The sequence below is a fragment of the Solanum stenotomum genome, chromosome 6 (assembly GCF_019186545.1).
Source record: "Solanum stenotomum isolate F172 chromosome 6, ASM1918654v1, whole genome shotgun sequence".
In the NCBI taxonomy this organism is placed as follows: Eukaryota; Viridiplantae; Streptophyta; class Magnoliopsida; order Solanales; family Solanaceae; genus Solanum; species Solanum stenotomum.
This window is the reverse complement of record NC_064287.1, coordinates 41,735,925-41,750,618: the sequence shown is the minus strand read 5'-3', so window position 1 is coordinate 41,750,618 and position 14,694 is coordinate 41,735,925. Positions and strand designations below refer to the sequence as shown.

General features: G+C 37.9%; 1 protein-coding gene across 4 annotated transcripts; it reads left to right on the top strand.

Moving 5' to 3' along the window:
- Positions 1–873: 873 nt before the first annotated feature.
- Positions 874–14,274, top strand: LOC125866723 (coilin). Of its 4 annotated transcripts, none has more exons than XM_049547061.1 (16): positions 874–1,215; positions 2,571–2,635; positions 2,720–3,052; positions 3,184–3,354; positions 4,049–4,121; positions 9,976–10,077; positions 10,153–10,254; positions 10,340–10,381; positions 10,481–10,655; positions 11,169–11,200; positions 12,119–12,688; positions 12,888–12,959; positions 13,042–13,182; positions 13,332–13,482; positions 13,598–13,645; positions 13,760–14,274. In XM_049547061.1, the coding sequence occupies exons 1-16, from the start codon at positions 1,024–1,026 to the stop codon at positions 13,942–13,944; spliced, it is 2,454 nt and encodes an 817-aa protein (XP_049403018.1). In that variant the 5' UTR covers positions 874–1,023; the 3' UTR covers positions 13,945–14,274. The 4 variants fall into 4 exon arrangements, with proteins under 4 accessions (XP_049403018.1, XP_049403016.1, XP_049403017.1 ...); XM_049547059.1 differs by having other exon boundaries at positions 10,340–10,405; XM_049547060.1 differs by having other exon boundaries at positions 10,153–10,266.
- Positions 14,275–14,694: the final 420 nt, after the last annotated feature.

Here is a 14,694-nt window from a genome sequence, read left to right as displayed (position 1 = left end):
AATTAATGACACGTGATATTTTCCCCCAAATAAAAGTAAAATAAAATTTAATCAAACTAAAAGAAGCCCCCCAACAAAACACCCCACCCCTGACCGTCTTCTCCAAAGCCCCCCACCCCCGATCGTCTTCTCCTCCCTCCGATAGTCTTCTCCAAGCCACCCCGACCCACAACACCCGATCGCCTTCTCCAACTACACTTCCTCCCACCCCCCAATCACCTTCTCCAAACCCCCAAACAAACAAATCCCCTTTCTGATTTGAATTTATGTTTTGGGGTCTGCAAAATAACTCCTGGTTCCCTTGCTTCGCTTTCTCCAAATTCCTGTCCCTTTTCGCATAAATTACTCCCACCCACACCTACATGCTGCGCTTCGTTTAATTCACTCCCCGCAAATTATTGAAATAAGCTTTTATTAATCTTTTTTAAATTCACTTTGCCGTAAATATTAAATTTTCCATGAAAGAATTTTACGAATGAGTTTATTCTTAAATTTTAAAAATATTTTCCGTCATTTTTGTTGAAAAACCTTCATTCACAATGGATGAAATTTAATTTGGTCAAAATGGTGGCTAAAAATGGGGAAGAAGATGAAAAAAATAATTAAAAATTAACTAAATAATCCTTTTACGCACCTATCAATGAGTGTGTCACACTGATTATGTCATGTAAACAAAAAGTATTAAAATGAAACAACAAGATTATACATTAGGTGTCTATAATGAACATCTCTCAGTTAAGGTGTTTAAATAAAAAAACATCGTGTCAACTTTAGGAGCCACCAATGAATTAGGCCTAAAATAAATAAATAAATTTAGATAGCCAATTAATTGAGCTAATAATATTCATTATACTCGAAAGTTGGGACAAAGAAGAAAAAAAAAAGGGTGAAACGGAGTTGTTGGCAAATTAGGGAGGTTTATGCCGGAAGCTACCAGGGTTAACTAAAGGGAAGTGAAAAGAGTGTAGCCACAATTCATCTGCAAAGCTCCAAAGCCGGATTCTTTCTATTGCATGAGCAATAATGGAGGGCGTTAGGCTTCGATTGTCGTTCAATGACCCTGACATTCTCAGCGACTTGCAGAAATCTGAGGGTTTCGTAAAAACTTGGCTTCTCCTCAAACCCCAACAGCACAGAACTGTTTCTGATCTTTCTTCTTATCTTCTCCACACTTTTCAGCTCCATGATTCTTGTCCTAATGGCATCCTCCTCTCTGTAACTCTCTTTTCCTCTGCAAGTCATGAGTTTTAAAATTTGTTTTTTTTTTAATGTTTTCTTCGTTTTTGAAAAATTTCTGTTGTTTACTGCTTTAGTTTGCTTAAGTGTTGCTTCTAGCTTATCAATTTTGTATCCGATGTTGTGGTTTGCTTCTTTGAGCATTGCATTGCAAATGTTAACTTATGCCTGTGCCCTAAGTTAACGAAATTGTCTAAGTTTTGAGTAAGTTTTCTTTCATTCTGGAGTTTTTTTTCCTCCTGTTGATTACCCCTTTTGTTTCCTTCAGCTATGTCATCTAGCTTATCATTTTCGGATTCCGTGTTGTGGATGTCTCTGAAACTCACTCCCTCTCTTTTATACTATCCTTGCATGTGCTTTTAAGTTGAAAAAAGTTGAGTTTTTAAAATATTTCCTTCCATTCTTGAGTTGTTTACTTCTTTTGTGTAAGTATGGCCTGTAGCACATTTTTTTTTCAATCTTGTTGGTGCCTGTAACTGCTTCCTTCCTTTCTATATCTGCATGTTCCCTAAAGTTTAAAAAAAAGAAGAAAAGATGAAGCTTTTTTTGGGTTTTGAGTTTTTTCTTCTGCTGATTACTGCTTTGTTTGCTTCAACTGTGAACCCTGCCTTAGAGTAATTTTTGAATTGGGTGTCTTTGGTGTGGAGGAAAATATTTTACTGGAAAATGCTTTCCTTGATGAAATCATTTTGTAGTGCTTGGTTACGTTGAATTGTGGAAAACATTCTCAGGAGAAATATTTTTTCAAAAATTGACTTGGTTCACTTATTGCCGGAAGTTATTTTCACTTACAAGTATCTCAGTTCTTACTCCATAGTTACTTGCTTCAACCAATTGGCATTGTTGTCAACCTTTGAGACTTCAAAGTAACACCAAAACCTATTCTTATTTCCCAATGTTATGGACAAGGGTATACTCAAGCAACTCAACCTTAACCAAGCACTAACTTTATGGAGAAGGTCTTCTTCCATGCCAAATGCACCCTGAGTGTTGTCGGTTTTCTTTTCTAAGCACTATGGTTCTCATGTACAGTTGATTGATTTGCATCGTCTCTGTAACAGCCTCATTCTATTTTCTTTGATTTCTGCATGTGTCCTAAGTGTAAATTAACTTATCTTTTTGACGTTTCCTTCTGTTCTTGAGTTGTTTCCTCCTGATTACTGGTTTGCTTCAACTGTGTCTCCTGGCTTATCATTTTTTTATTCAGTGCTGTGGGTTTCCTCTCTGAGCGCTATGTTCTTTGGTGCACTTGATTAACTGTGTTGTTGAGGCTAACTGAAAAGAACATTTTCTCTGTCTTGGTCCTCACTGTCTTGTCTTGTCATCTCATGCAGATGGATGGTTTTGTCTTGCCTCCTTTTGAGTCAACATGTATTTTGGAGGACAAAGATGTAGTCAGGTTTTTGTTTGTTTTTAAATTTGTCTCTCATGGTTTATCTGTTTCTCGTGTAGATTGAATGTTCTAATCTGGTTTTTACTTTAGTGTGAAGAAGAAAAGAGGGCATTTAGCTATCGATGGAAATAATGGACCAAATGTGATTTTAGCTGTCGAAAGAAATAATGGTCCCAATGCAGTTGAAAATCTCCAAATTGTTGAGACGCAACCTTTAAAGGGTGGACCGTTGTTATTGGCAAATGAAGCATTTGATCATGCTGCTGGAGGTTATGAGTCTTATGACAGTGAAGAGACTGAAGATGAGTCTGAAAAGGAGGAAGAGGCAGAACCAGAGAAAGATACTTCACACCAGGAAAATGCTTTGGCTGGCAATTCAATTTCCAAAAAAAGAAAAGCATCAGAATTGCTTCCTAGCTCAAAGTAATTCTTGACTTCTTGTTTTGGTGTGCCTGACTTGCCTAGATTTGTAGGCTTTAAATGCACCTTGTAAGTATTCTTAAATCATTTTTTTTTGTAAGTATTATGACTTCTTAAATCTTTGCTCATCATAGGAAAAAGAAACACTGTTCTGATGTTAAGGAGAAGCTTGATGAGCAGACCAAGAAACGAGATCTTACTAGAAAGAAACAGAAGGTATCTGATTCAAATAACAAAGATATGGAGAATAATAAAGGAAATGCTGAGGATAATGAGGACAGTCATATGACACCCAGCATGAAGAAGTATGTCCTTTGGAAGATATTATTTCTTTCTATGAATTATTACAGTATATTTTTTTTGGTATATGTTCTCTTTCTGCAAACCTTCTTGGTGCATTACTTTTGGACTGGCTGTGTGGTCATTTCTTGTTTGAGGATCCATATCTTTCATAAAGTTTCAATTACTAAAAGAAAATTGAAGGTATTGACTCTCTTGGTTCCATTTCCGGGTACTTTGATACGTATGCGCTTTTCTAGTTGCTTTCTGTATCAGTGTGTTGTTCTATTGTACGGACAATATTTTTTTGTGTTTGGACTTTACTGTCCTATTTAAAAGGAACCAACCCATCTTTCCGTGTCAGGCTTGTATGCTTACAGTCCAGGTTCTGCAGGTGAATATTTGAATTGTTTTTCTGCTCCATATTATTTCATGTTTCTTTGTCCCTAATTCTAACTTTTGGTTGTGGTGGTTTGACAAGGTTAGTCTTTATCACACGAAAAGGGGTAATCAGAATTATATAGTACAATGTGACATTTATGTATAAAATTGCGAAAATTGCTTATCCTTTGCTGTGGAGACCTCCTCTTTCGTGCAATGTTTACCTTCTCTGTCTCTTGCCTGGTAGAGGCATCTGCAAGTGCGAGTTTTGTCTCCTTTTTATTCTTGCATGAATGTATTTGATGTCTCCCTTGTTTCAAAGTTTCTCTCTTTTTGTAGAAATGACGAGCTTAAAAAAAACGATGTGGAGAATATAGAGGCGCCCCCCAACTCTGATGCGACTAAAAAAAAGGTTCATAATAGCTGTCTTTTTCCATCCATCTTTTGTTTTTTCCTTCACATAGAATTCTTTACATAATCATTCTATTGGTGGGAGGAGTTTGGAAAAACAGTCCTAAATTTTGGTGGATCTTTTTTTTGATGAAGTAAGTAGATTCATTACAAGGCATCAAGAAGATGCAAGCTTTACAAGGATAGATCAGTTAAGCTCACAAAAAAAGGATTTGTAGCCTCTTTCTAAGCTATAGGGCTAACAAAATCCAAGAAGAGTTCTAAATCTGTGCAAAGCAGTTAGATTAATATTTGATCTTCACCACGCATGAGATGCTTACTCAGAAAGGCTAGATATCACAACAATTAGTAATAAGGGGCACTTGCTCTTAGTCAAACTCCCATAAGATTGATCAGATTCTATAGTTGTAACTTATTTCTATTTGCCAGTATGGTTCAATTTAAGTGTTTAACATCTTGAACGGACTTTAACGTGTTTGAGAGGTAATATTCTCATCTTCACCTATAGAGATCATGGGTATATTGAGCAGAAGGGGACATACAATAGCTGGTTTATGCAGTCGTAAATCATGGTTTAGACAAAGGATTCTGAGATTTCTGTGAGATGTAAAATATGGAAGATGGAAATGGTATCTCAACAAGATGGCTTCACTCTCATATGATGTATGTTCCCAAGTGGATGACTTAGTGGTTGAGGCAAGGAGTCACTACCGGGAGATCCCAGGTTTTTACCAACTGCAACACTCAGTGTGAGCCCATCTCTCCAACCTTGGTCAGGAGGATTACCCGACTCCTATGCTTGTGGGCGGTAGCAATCTAGCTGGCCGGACATCATCATCAACAACAACACACCCAATGTAATCACACAAGTACGGTTTGGGGAGGGTATGTATGCAGCCCTCTACCTTGTGAAGGTAGACAGGGTGTTTCCTATAGACCCTCGGCTCAAGTAATGCATCTCAAAAATCAAGTATGTAAAGAAAATACAGTCGTGAAGAAGTCATGCGGAAAAACATTGAAGAAGAGAACAGTAGCAACTTTTTTTTTTTCAAAAAATGCTCCCAGGCACTCTTCCCAAGGTAACCTTCTAAAGGTCCCTTGCGGACCTATAGACTTCTTTTTTGGTGGTTTCTGATCGCCAGAATCTCTCATTCTTCCTCATTTTTCTTCTTCTCTTCCTCTATTCGACTTTGTTGTTTCTTTCGATGGAAAACAGATGCTATTACAGATCTGGTGAAAATCTTATGACCTTACTGAAACCATTTCAGAGTCGGAAGTGTCATGTGATTGGGTGAGAAGTGTGAGACTTTCATTGAGGAGGCTTACCTTGAGCAAAGGTGCCTTACTTTAGGTCTGCAAAAGACTTGGAGAAACCTCAGAGAATATGGGTAAAACTTTTAAGTTTAACAAATATGAAAGGTTCATTTCTGTTATAGCTGTCAAGGGACATGGTATATCTGAATTCTGAGGTCATTATTCCTTAGAATAAATTTAATGAAGGGTAGGGGAATCTTGCTAAAATTTTTGAAGAATTTATTAGTAGAAAAGCAGGTGCTCATTTATTATAAGTGGAGATACATACAAAAAATTTACAGAAGGGGAGGGGAACTTTAAGGAAGCTCTGTACAATAATAAATGGTCAGAAAGGAAGATGCTAGTGGATACAGAGATCACTCTGATGAAAGTAACTTCTCAAGATGATGATACAGATCTTCTGTGTAGGTGCTTAGTTGGTCGATTCTGTGGCGGGGTTGAGATTCCCGCACGCAATGAGGTGAGAAACTAGGCGCAACAGTGCTGGAAGGGAGCCCTGAACATTCAGGTGTATGATATGAATGGGTACCATTTTCTTTTTGAGTTCAAGTTGAGGAAAGCTGAAAGCTGCTGAACATGTTTTGATGGATGTTTGGAGAAGACAGGGTCTTCTTTATAACTTGATTGGTGGTATCCGACGAAGTATGCGGTACACTCAAGCACCATATTTGACTGGTTTTGGATTAGGAGTTTAGGTTTGCCCTTACATCTTTGGAACAAGAAGGTGATTAAGGAGATAGGAGACACGTGTGGGGGTTGGCTGGAAAATGAGGAGGAGACGAAGCTAAAATTTATCTCCAATGGGCGCATATCAGGGTACGAGGTCCAACAGGTAAAATACCTCAAAATATCGACATAGCCGATGGGAATCTGATATATACACTACCAATCTGGTGCGCAGCGCCACTTATGTTCAGATATGCATCGAAGGAGGAGGGTGACAGAGAGGGAGTTGGGGCTGGCATGGGAGACGATGTTGTATCTCTAGGAGAGCTGCTGCGGATCCTTGAGAACGAAGCAACAAAGGGGAAAGAGGTTAAGCTCTTTTGTCCATTGGCTAAAGAACTGATGGACATAGCAAAGGGAATTAATATAAGTTGCCACATGTTAGGCACATGCTCTCATAGGAATTTGAATGTTGTAGGTTCACAAATGGAACCTACTATGGATTTTTACAAAGGGGAGAATGGGCTTTATGGCTCCTTGGGTGATCCGGCTATCCAGCTAGATTAGCTCGGTCAAAACAAATAAAGAATGGGCCTAGTTAAATTGGGCCCGGTCTGGGTTTGAACTCTTCTTTGAAGGGATTAACTCCAGAGCCTTTTATAGAGTCTATTTCATTAACCCAGGACTTGGAGCCGATGTACTTGACGATCAGTGGAAAATCTGGAAGTTTGCATGAGAATGGAGACTCAAATCTCTGAGGAATTAAATCCAAAATGTTCAAAGTAGTCTGAGCAGAGTGGTCAAGCACGACCAAATGCTGAAACTGATTGAAGAAATTGAAGCAACAGCTCACGTTGAGGCGGAAGATACACGTGGGGTAGATATCACAGGACAACTGGAACAATATATCTAGCTTTCTCTGCTTTAAATTGATGATACATCCCGTGAAGAGGAAGTGCAGGAAAAAATTAGTTTATGGGTTCATCTAAATGTCATTAAGCTCAATCAATCAACTGTTTGGGGCATCTTTCAAGGGCTGCGGGAACGAGGGATGGGGTTGGAGGGGTTTAAGGACAAGGTGAGAGCATGGTGGATCTCATTTTCAATTTATTTTCACTAGGTCCGTCCAATAGATTAAAATTTACTTTTTGCTTAATCAATTAAAAAATATTTTTTCTAAAATGTCAAATATCCGTTTTAAGCATTAAAACTCTTTCCAAAGAACTCTTGGCTGTGAAAGTTTGGATTGCCAACATGATGTATGTTTTTGTAATATCCCAGCAGTGAGTGCAGAAATTCATGTTGAAACCATATGGCCTGGAGCTTTGTTAGTGGCATATAACTTGATTACATCCAGAACCTCCTGTTCCTCAAAAGGCCTCTGAAGCCATTCCCTTTCCTGCTCAGTGGTTTCAGAAATCACTCTGTGAAATTGAAATCAGGCCTCCAGGTTTCAGCTTCTGTTTCTGTATAAATCTGGTTGTAGAACCTGATAATTTCATCTTTGATATCTCTAGTCTCCACTAAATTTTCTCCTTCAACCACTAGGTGGTCAGTGTAGTTGTTTCCCTTATGAGCATTTGGAGATCTTTGGAAGAATTTGTAGTTTTGTCTCCATGCTTCAACCATTGAATTCTGGATGTTTGCCTTCAATGTACTTCATCATATATAGCCACTTCTTCAAGTTCTGTTGAGAGTTTAGGTTTTAAAGCCACTTCTTAGATTTCGTTATTATTGTGCATTATCAATCACTGGCATTTGATTGATATTGTTGTTCTTTTTCATTGTCAAGTTCCCCTTAGTAACCAAATTCCATTCTTTTAGTTTGATCTTCAGAGCCTTTAACTTAATTGCTAGAATGTGGTCTGGTCTACCTTAAGGTTCAAAGGAATCCCACCAGCATTTAACCTGCTCTTTGAAGCCATCCACTCTTAGCCACCAACTTTCAAATTTAAAATAAGACTTAGTACTGTCCCAATTCTCGCATCTCAAGGATATAGGCCAGTGAGCTGTGATGACCTTAGGAAGAATTGTGTATTGGATATTTCTAATTCTATCCTAGATTGCTGAGTCCTGACTGCCTCCCCATGCCCCAGTGAATTGCCTACCATTTCCTCCATGAAATTTGAGAAATCTGACTTACTTTTGGACTGTGAAGTGGCATTCTTCTCTTCAGAGGTGAATCTAGTTTTGTTGAAATCTCCACAAGCTACCCAAAAGTCACCACATAGTCCCCTGGTAGTACCAATTTCCTCCCATAAATAAAGTCTTTCTCTTCTAGAGTTTGGAGCATAAACTCCAGTTAAACACCATGAGAAGTCTTGTGCCACTGCTTTGAAGCTACATGTTAATGAGCGAATACCAGTGCATATGAACTCTCTTTTCCCAATTCTGCTATCCCACATGATTAAACCCCCCTCTTGTGCCACTTGCCTGTAGACATTCAAAATGTATCCATCTGTTTGCTCAAATTTTCTTTTGGTGAAATGAAAATCCCAAGAGGCTGGTTTAGGTAAAGGAACCCGAGGCATTACGACTAGTGTCTTCTGATGAAATAGTTGTGAAGATTCCAAATGGAGGTTCATTCTGTATGGAGATGGGCAGTCAGTGAAATATATGGGGTTGAAGGATCTTGGTGCTCAAAAATGGTGTCCTCCACTTAGGGAGTCGGTGTATGTAAGTGAATCAGGATCCTTTGACCATTTTTTGTAAATAATCATCAGATCGGAAATGGCCTGAATACCTCTTTCTGAAATAATAGCTGAATAGGTCATGACACACTCAATGAACTTTTTCTTGACATTTTCAATCTGATACAACACCAGAATGCAACTGTAGCCAAGGTGTGAAGTCAAATAGTCGGAACCTAAGTTTTAGAAGATTCCTCAATGATTGGGAAATCAGCAAGCCATTTGATTTCTTTATTAAGGGCACTTCTCTGCAAGCATACCAGCTGATCTGGAGAAGAATAGCAAAAGTATTTGCACTGTAACAGTCCTCTTATGCAGACCTAAACTACACTGGACAGCAGCTAGATTGTTGGCACTGGAAGCACATTTGGAAGTTGAAGATACCCTAGAAAGTAGTATGTTTTTGTTTGCTAGTGGTAATAGATGTTCAGACCCAAAAAAACCTAAAGTAGAAGGGTATGCAATTTGCTCTAGATGTTTTTTGTGTGAGAAATAAGATGAAACCAACAATCATCTGTTTTAGCACTGCCTAGGCACTGACATTAGATGGAAACAATTCATGAGTATGAAATGTTTGAAATGGACTATGCCTAGAACAACTGGGCAAATACTAACCAGTTGGAATGATCCTGTGAGCATGGCAAGGCAGAAGAGCTAGTGGAGTCTAATGTGGACATGCATTTGATGGACCATCTGGAGGGAGAGAAACTCAAGATGTTCTGAAGACATTATCAGCACTGAGCAGAAGATTAAGATGAACTGTATTTTGAAATTTCACTTTTTGTGTAAAATAGGTTTCTTAGATGTAGTTTCTATTTTAGACGCCATGGGATCCTTGTAATGGGGTACTAGACCTTTGTTGTAAATGTTTTCCTACTTTTACACTCCCTTTGTGCTAATCATTTATGATATTGTTACCTTAATTATTTTGGTGGCATTGTGTATTAAAAAACTATATAGCATTGTGAAGCTAGTACAATAGTGTTCTTTTGGCTAGCTGGATGTTGTTTGTGGTTTAATTTGTTTTATTTTGTATATTAGTATAGACGTGCTGTCTACTGATAACTTTACCTTCACGTATCCAAAATAAAACATAAAATCAGGGCAATTGCATTTCTCAAATTTACTTTTAAGATCTGATTAATTGTCTTCAAGTACTTACTTAAAATGTCAATTCTCTGTCAGGGCCCTAGTAGAAGTGCCAAGAGAAAATCTGCTAAAAGGCGATGGTTGCGAGAGATGGCCAAAATTAAGGAGAAGAACGCAGATGCTGAATCAGAAGGACTGGTAAGTGATCTAATGGCGCAAATATGTCAACTATTACTGCCATACAATGTAACTATTGCTGGGTAAATTTTTCAGCGGAACTGGAAAGAAATGCAGGCTAAAGCTGGAAAGGGAGAGCCTAGCTGCCAACCAAAGGAGCGATTGAATGACGGGGCTAATGGTCAACTTCTGGGACACGTGAGTAGTAATGTATATTGATAAAACTTACATTCCTGTTACTTCTGCGTCATGTACTGGAAACTTGACTCAACAAACTTTGCAGCGAAATGGGAAGCAGCAGAAAACTAAAACTAAAAAAGAAGAGGTAACTGGCCAACCAAAGGGACTTGTGAGTGATCTAACATAAACAGATTATTTATCTGCTCTATACTTCTGTTTATGTTGACAATACATGAGTATGTAGCTGCAATGGAAGCAATTTCATGGTGAAGATAAGAATGGAGATACCAACGAAGAAAAACATGCAGTAGAGAAAAGCAAATCGTGTGGACAATCATGTCAAAATAGTGACACAGAAGATGAAGTTGTTCCAGTTGAAATAAGGCCTGGGCATATTCGCTTTGAACCTGTTGGAAAAGGTCTTGTACCCCTCTTTGTTAAGTCTACGTGGTCTTCCAATACAGACATATTTATATTTACCTGTAACTCTCTCCCACTTCAGTAACTATTATGCAATCTTGTATTTTATCAAATGATTCAAATTTATAAGCTGATTCAAGTTTAAGTGGGTCATAATTTTGGTGCTTGTCATTGGCATTAATCTTTGTTCCATCCGTGCCAAGGGAATAGGTATAAGATGCTCAAATTCGGTGCGGCATATGTCTGGTGCAGTGGGGCTTGGTTTAATATGACTTGTAGTTTCTTATTAGTTATTGGTTTTCCTTGTTCGCTTGTTTTCCTTTTCCCTCTCCTCTTTTTTGCAGGTGATGGGATTTGGATTGTGTATTATTCCTTGCCTGCTCTAGAAAATGAATCTGATTCTGTTTTTTTCCTCTATAAAAAATGATTCTGATTCAATGGTGTCAGTCTTGTATCTTTTTTAATTTTGTGGAAAAGATCTAACATATGGATATATCTTCTGGATGTTGCAGAACAAGTTTCAAAGCAGAGTCGAGAAGAAGTGGTACGTTTTGCTCAAGTTGTTCTGTGATGCTCTTTTTCTAGATTTCTTCTTCAATGTTGTATCTCTATTCTGAAAGGAGTTTTAAATCTTGAAATCCAAGTTTTTTAGCATACCATTTCTCAAGAATATCTTGTGCAGAATCCCAATGTGTCAAGCAATTAAAAATTTAACTTCGTATTGCTTAAAAGCTCAGTGGAAGGTTACGTGAAAGATAAAGAGGGAGGATTCAAACATGATTTTTCCATGATGAACATGGCCTGAAAATGAGTTTGTGCTACAAAACAAAGTCATGCATATATATTTTCTAGAAGCTTGCATAATGCTATTAATCTTATTGGTTTTTTCCATATCTCAGATGTTGGATAACAAATGCTATATGTTGTATTATACTAACAGATTGGAGAAAAGAAAATAATCTGGCAACCCTATTTTCATCCATTTAAATATTTGTGTTTATCTGTTATAATCGTTATCAATGTTTCTATAGTGTTTCATTGTTGGTGGATTTAAGAATTGCTTCACTAATTGTCATTGCATAGACATGCTTGTCCTCTACAAAGTGGCCACTATTTGCTGTATAGGTATTTAATTATCTGTAGTAGGATGCTTGGTCCTCCCCTTTTCCTTTTTTCTTCCATTAGATGATTCGTTTCTGTACTGAAATCATACAAAAATGCTAGAAGTATTCCTTCTAGATGTGATGTGATGGTGCAAAAACCAGAAAATTGGTCTCCTTGGTAAAATTTATTTGACACATTTTCTGTTGGAAATTGCATCATCTTTGATTAGCATAATGACATAGGTTACAGTGTGTCAGGCATGACCAGTGGTAGGCATGTTTCGTGAAATGAAATATATGTGTTTCTTAATGGGATAACTTTTCTCTTCTTGCGTAATGAATTTCCAAGTTACGTGCAGGAAAGTTTCAAGTGGAATGGTATGATGAGCAAGAAGAAGGGACAGAAATGGGGCCAAGAGAAAGTTACATTTTCCCCAAAGACTGATTCTCTAGGTTCAAACAAAGAATATCCTGATATGATGAATCGTGAGAGACAGAAATGGGTCCAAGAGAAAGACTCATTTTCCCAAAAGAATGATTCTATTGGTTCAACCAAAGAACATCCTGAGATAATGAATCGTAAGAGACAGAAATGGGGCCAAGAGAATGTTTCATTTTCCCAAAAGAATAATTCTCCAGGTTCAAGCAAAGAACATCCTGATATGATGAATCGTGACAGACAGAAATGGGGCCAAGAGAAAAGCTTGTTTTCCCAAAAGAATGATTCTCTCGGTTCAAACAAAGAACATCCCGAGATAATGAATCGTAATAGACAGAACTGGGGCGAAGAGAATGTTCCATTTTCCCAAAAGAATGATTCTCTAGATTCAAACAAAAAACATCCTGAGATGGTGAATGGTGAAAAGGAGCCTCATTTTCATGAATCAATCGACTTCAATACACTTCCTTTTCTTTCTGGCCTGCCCAAGGTTTGTTCTTGTTTTTAATGCATCTGTAGCCTTCAGTATCTGTTGCACTGATATCTGCTGTTAACTTTAGACTAATGAGACTCACACAAAGCAGCTGACAATCTACGCTACCCAAAACTCCGGACATTGGGTGGTTGATGTATTGATTTGGGTGGACCACAATTTTAGTATTTAGAAAAACTGTTTTTTAATTTGGCAGGAAGGTCTTGTGATTGCATACCGGCTGCTTGAGTTATCATCAACCTGGACCCCTGAAGTTTCCTCTTATCGGGTATAACTTGTCTCCATCATATTATGTACTTCTGATTGATGTACATCGTGATTGTGAAATTTGATGTTCCCTTCTGCTGTAGGTTGGGAAAATATCGTCGTATAATTCTGAAGCAAATAGAGTTTTGCTGATGCCAGTAGCTGAATTTCCAGTCATTTCTACTGAGGATGAGTCTTCAAAGCAACCAGATTGCTCTATTTATAATGAAGACGGATCTCTGGAGGTACTTCAGTAAAATTGACTCACTCCTATGCGTGGTGATCTATATTTATGCATATTTTGAGTGAACTTAAGTTGTCATCCTCTGGGATGCAGAGTCCATAGGTTTAATGCATATGACTCTTCTCAATACAAAACCACGGCTTTTTGCAGATAGAATTTTCAGCACTTCTTGAAGTTCGTCTGATGAATAGTACTCCAGATCAAGCAGAAGTACCTGGTGTGGTTATTGAAGGTTCTGCTGCCAATGAGTCCACTCCAGTGCTTGGAAGCAGTAAAAAGAAAACTGAAACCCCAGTTCCTGGTAATTTCATTGTTTTCCCATGCTTACAGGATGGGATTGTGAAAGCTGGGAGATGTAAACATGAAATCTAGGTCCTTTTCATTTTCTTTTGTGACCTTACATTTTACTATTGCAGGAGCTGGAGAAGTAAGCAATGGAAAACAAACACGATCTACCCCTTCAGGTGTGAACTAATGTTTTACGGATTCCTGAGATGAGTAGTGATTTATGAAATCCATTAGTCTCTAATTTCATAGCTAGATCCTGACTATGCACCAATGATCAATGTGAATTACAGAAAATGGCGGAGTAAACCTATGGGAGCAATTCAGTGATACTCTAAAGTCCAAGAAGGCAGAATTAGCTCAGGAAAGTAGTTGGGATAAGGCAAGTACTGGAAAGAGCCCGTGGTCATATCGACCCATGAGGGGCACTGCGCTAGGCCCTACAATGGCCTTCCTAAGATCCCAAAAGAAAATATGAGATGAAGTTGCAGTTGCATATTTTGTTCATATTATCGTATATTAACCTGCTTCATTCTCTAAGTTTTGCAAAATTCTCACTAACGAAGAGAATTAACTATGTTTTAACTTCTCGATTATGAAATTATCTGGGAAGGTTTGCAGTGTAAAAATGGAGTTGTTGATGCACCCTTCGGGTTGTGCATTGGTGTAAAGGAATTCAAGGATATGAAAAGAGCCATATATCTGCATTCCAGTAAAACTCTGGGATCCTGTTAATTTTTTGGAATGAAATATAAGTTGTCGGATGTACCTTTATTTATAATTTTGGAGACCTCTTAGGTTTGGCCTCGTTTCACTTACCTTCCATGTGGTGTACGATATTACACTTACCTCCCAGTTTGATGTTTTTGTAACAGTTCTTTTGCTTCATTACAATACTAATGTAGATAATCATTCGACTAATTTGCCCTCACTGATTTATTTAATTATTTTTACAAGCATACAGTGTTTATTACATTAATTATTTATGCTTCAATTTAAAAATAATCGTGTAGGCATGTTTCTAGATTATAGTACTTCATCTTCATCACTCATCAGCCCCACTTCCTCTTCATCCTAAATCCTCCATCTTTCCTACACGTATGTACTCTCTTTAAATACTAAGAAACATACGACTACATACCGGTGTAATTTCATAAACAGAGCTTGGAAATAACAGTGTTTACAGGCTATATATGCCACAAGTGTAGTCCGAGAAGAATTATGTTAT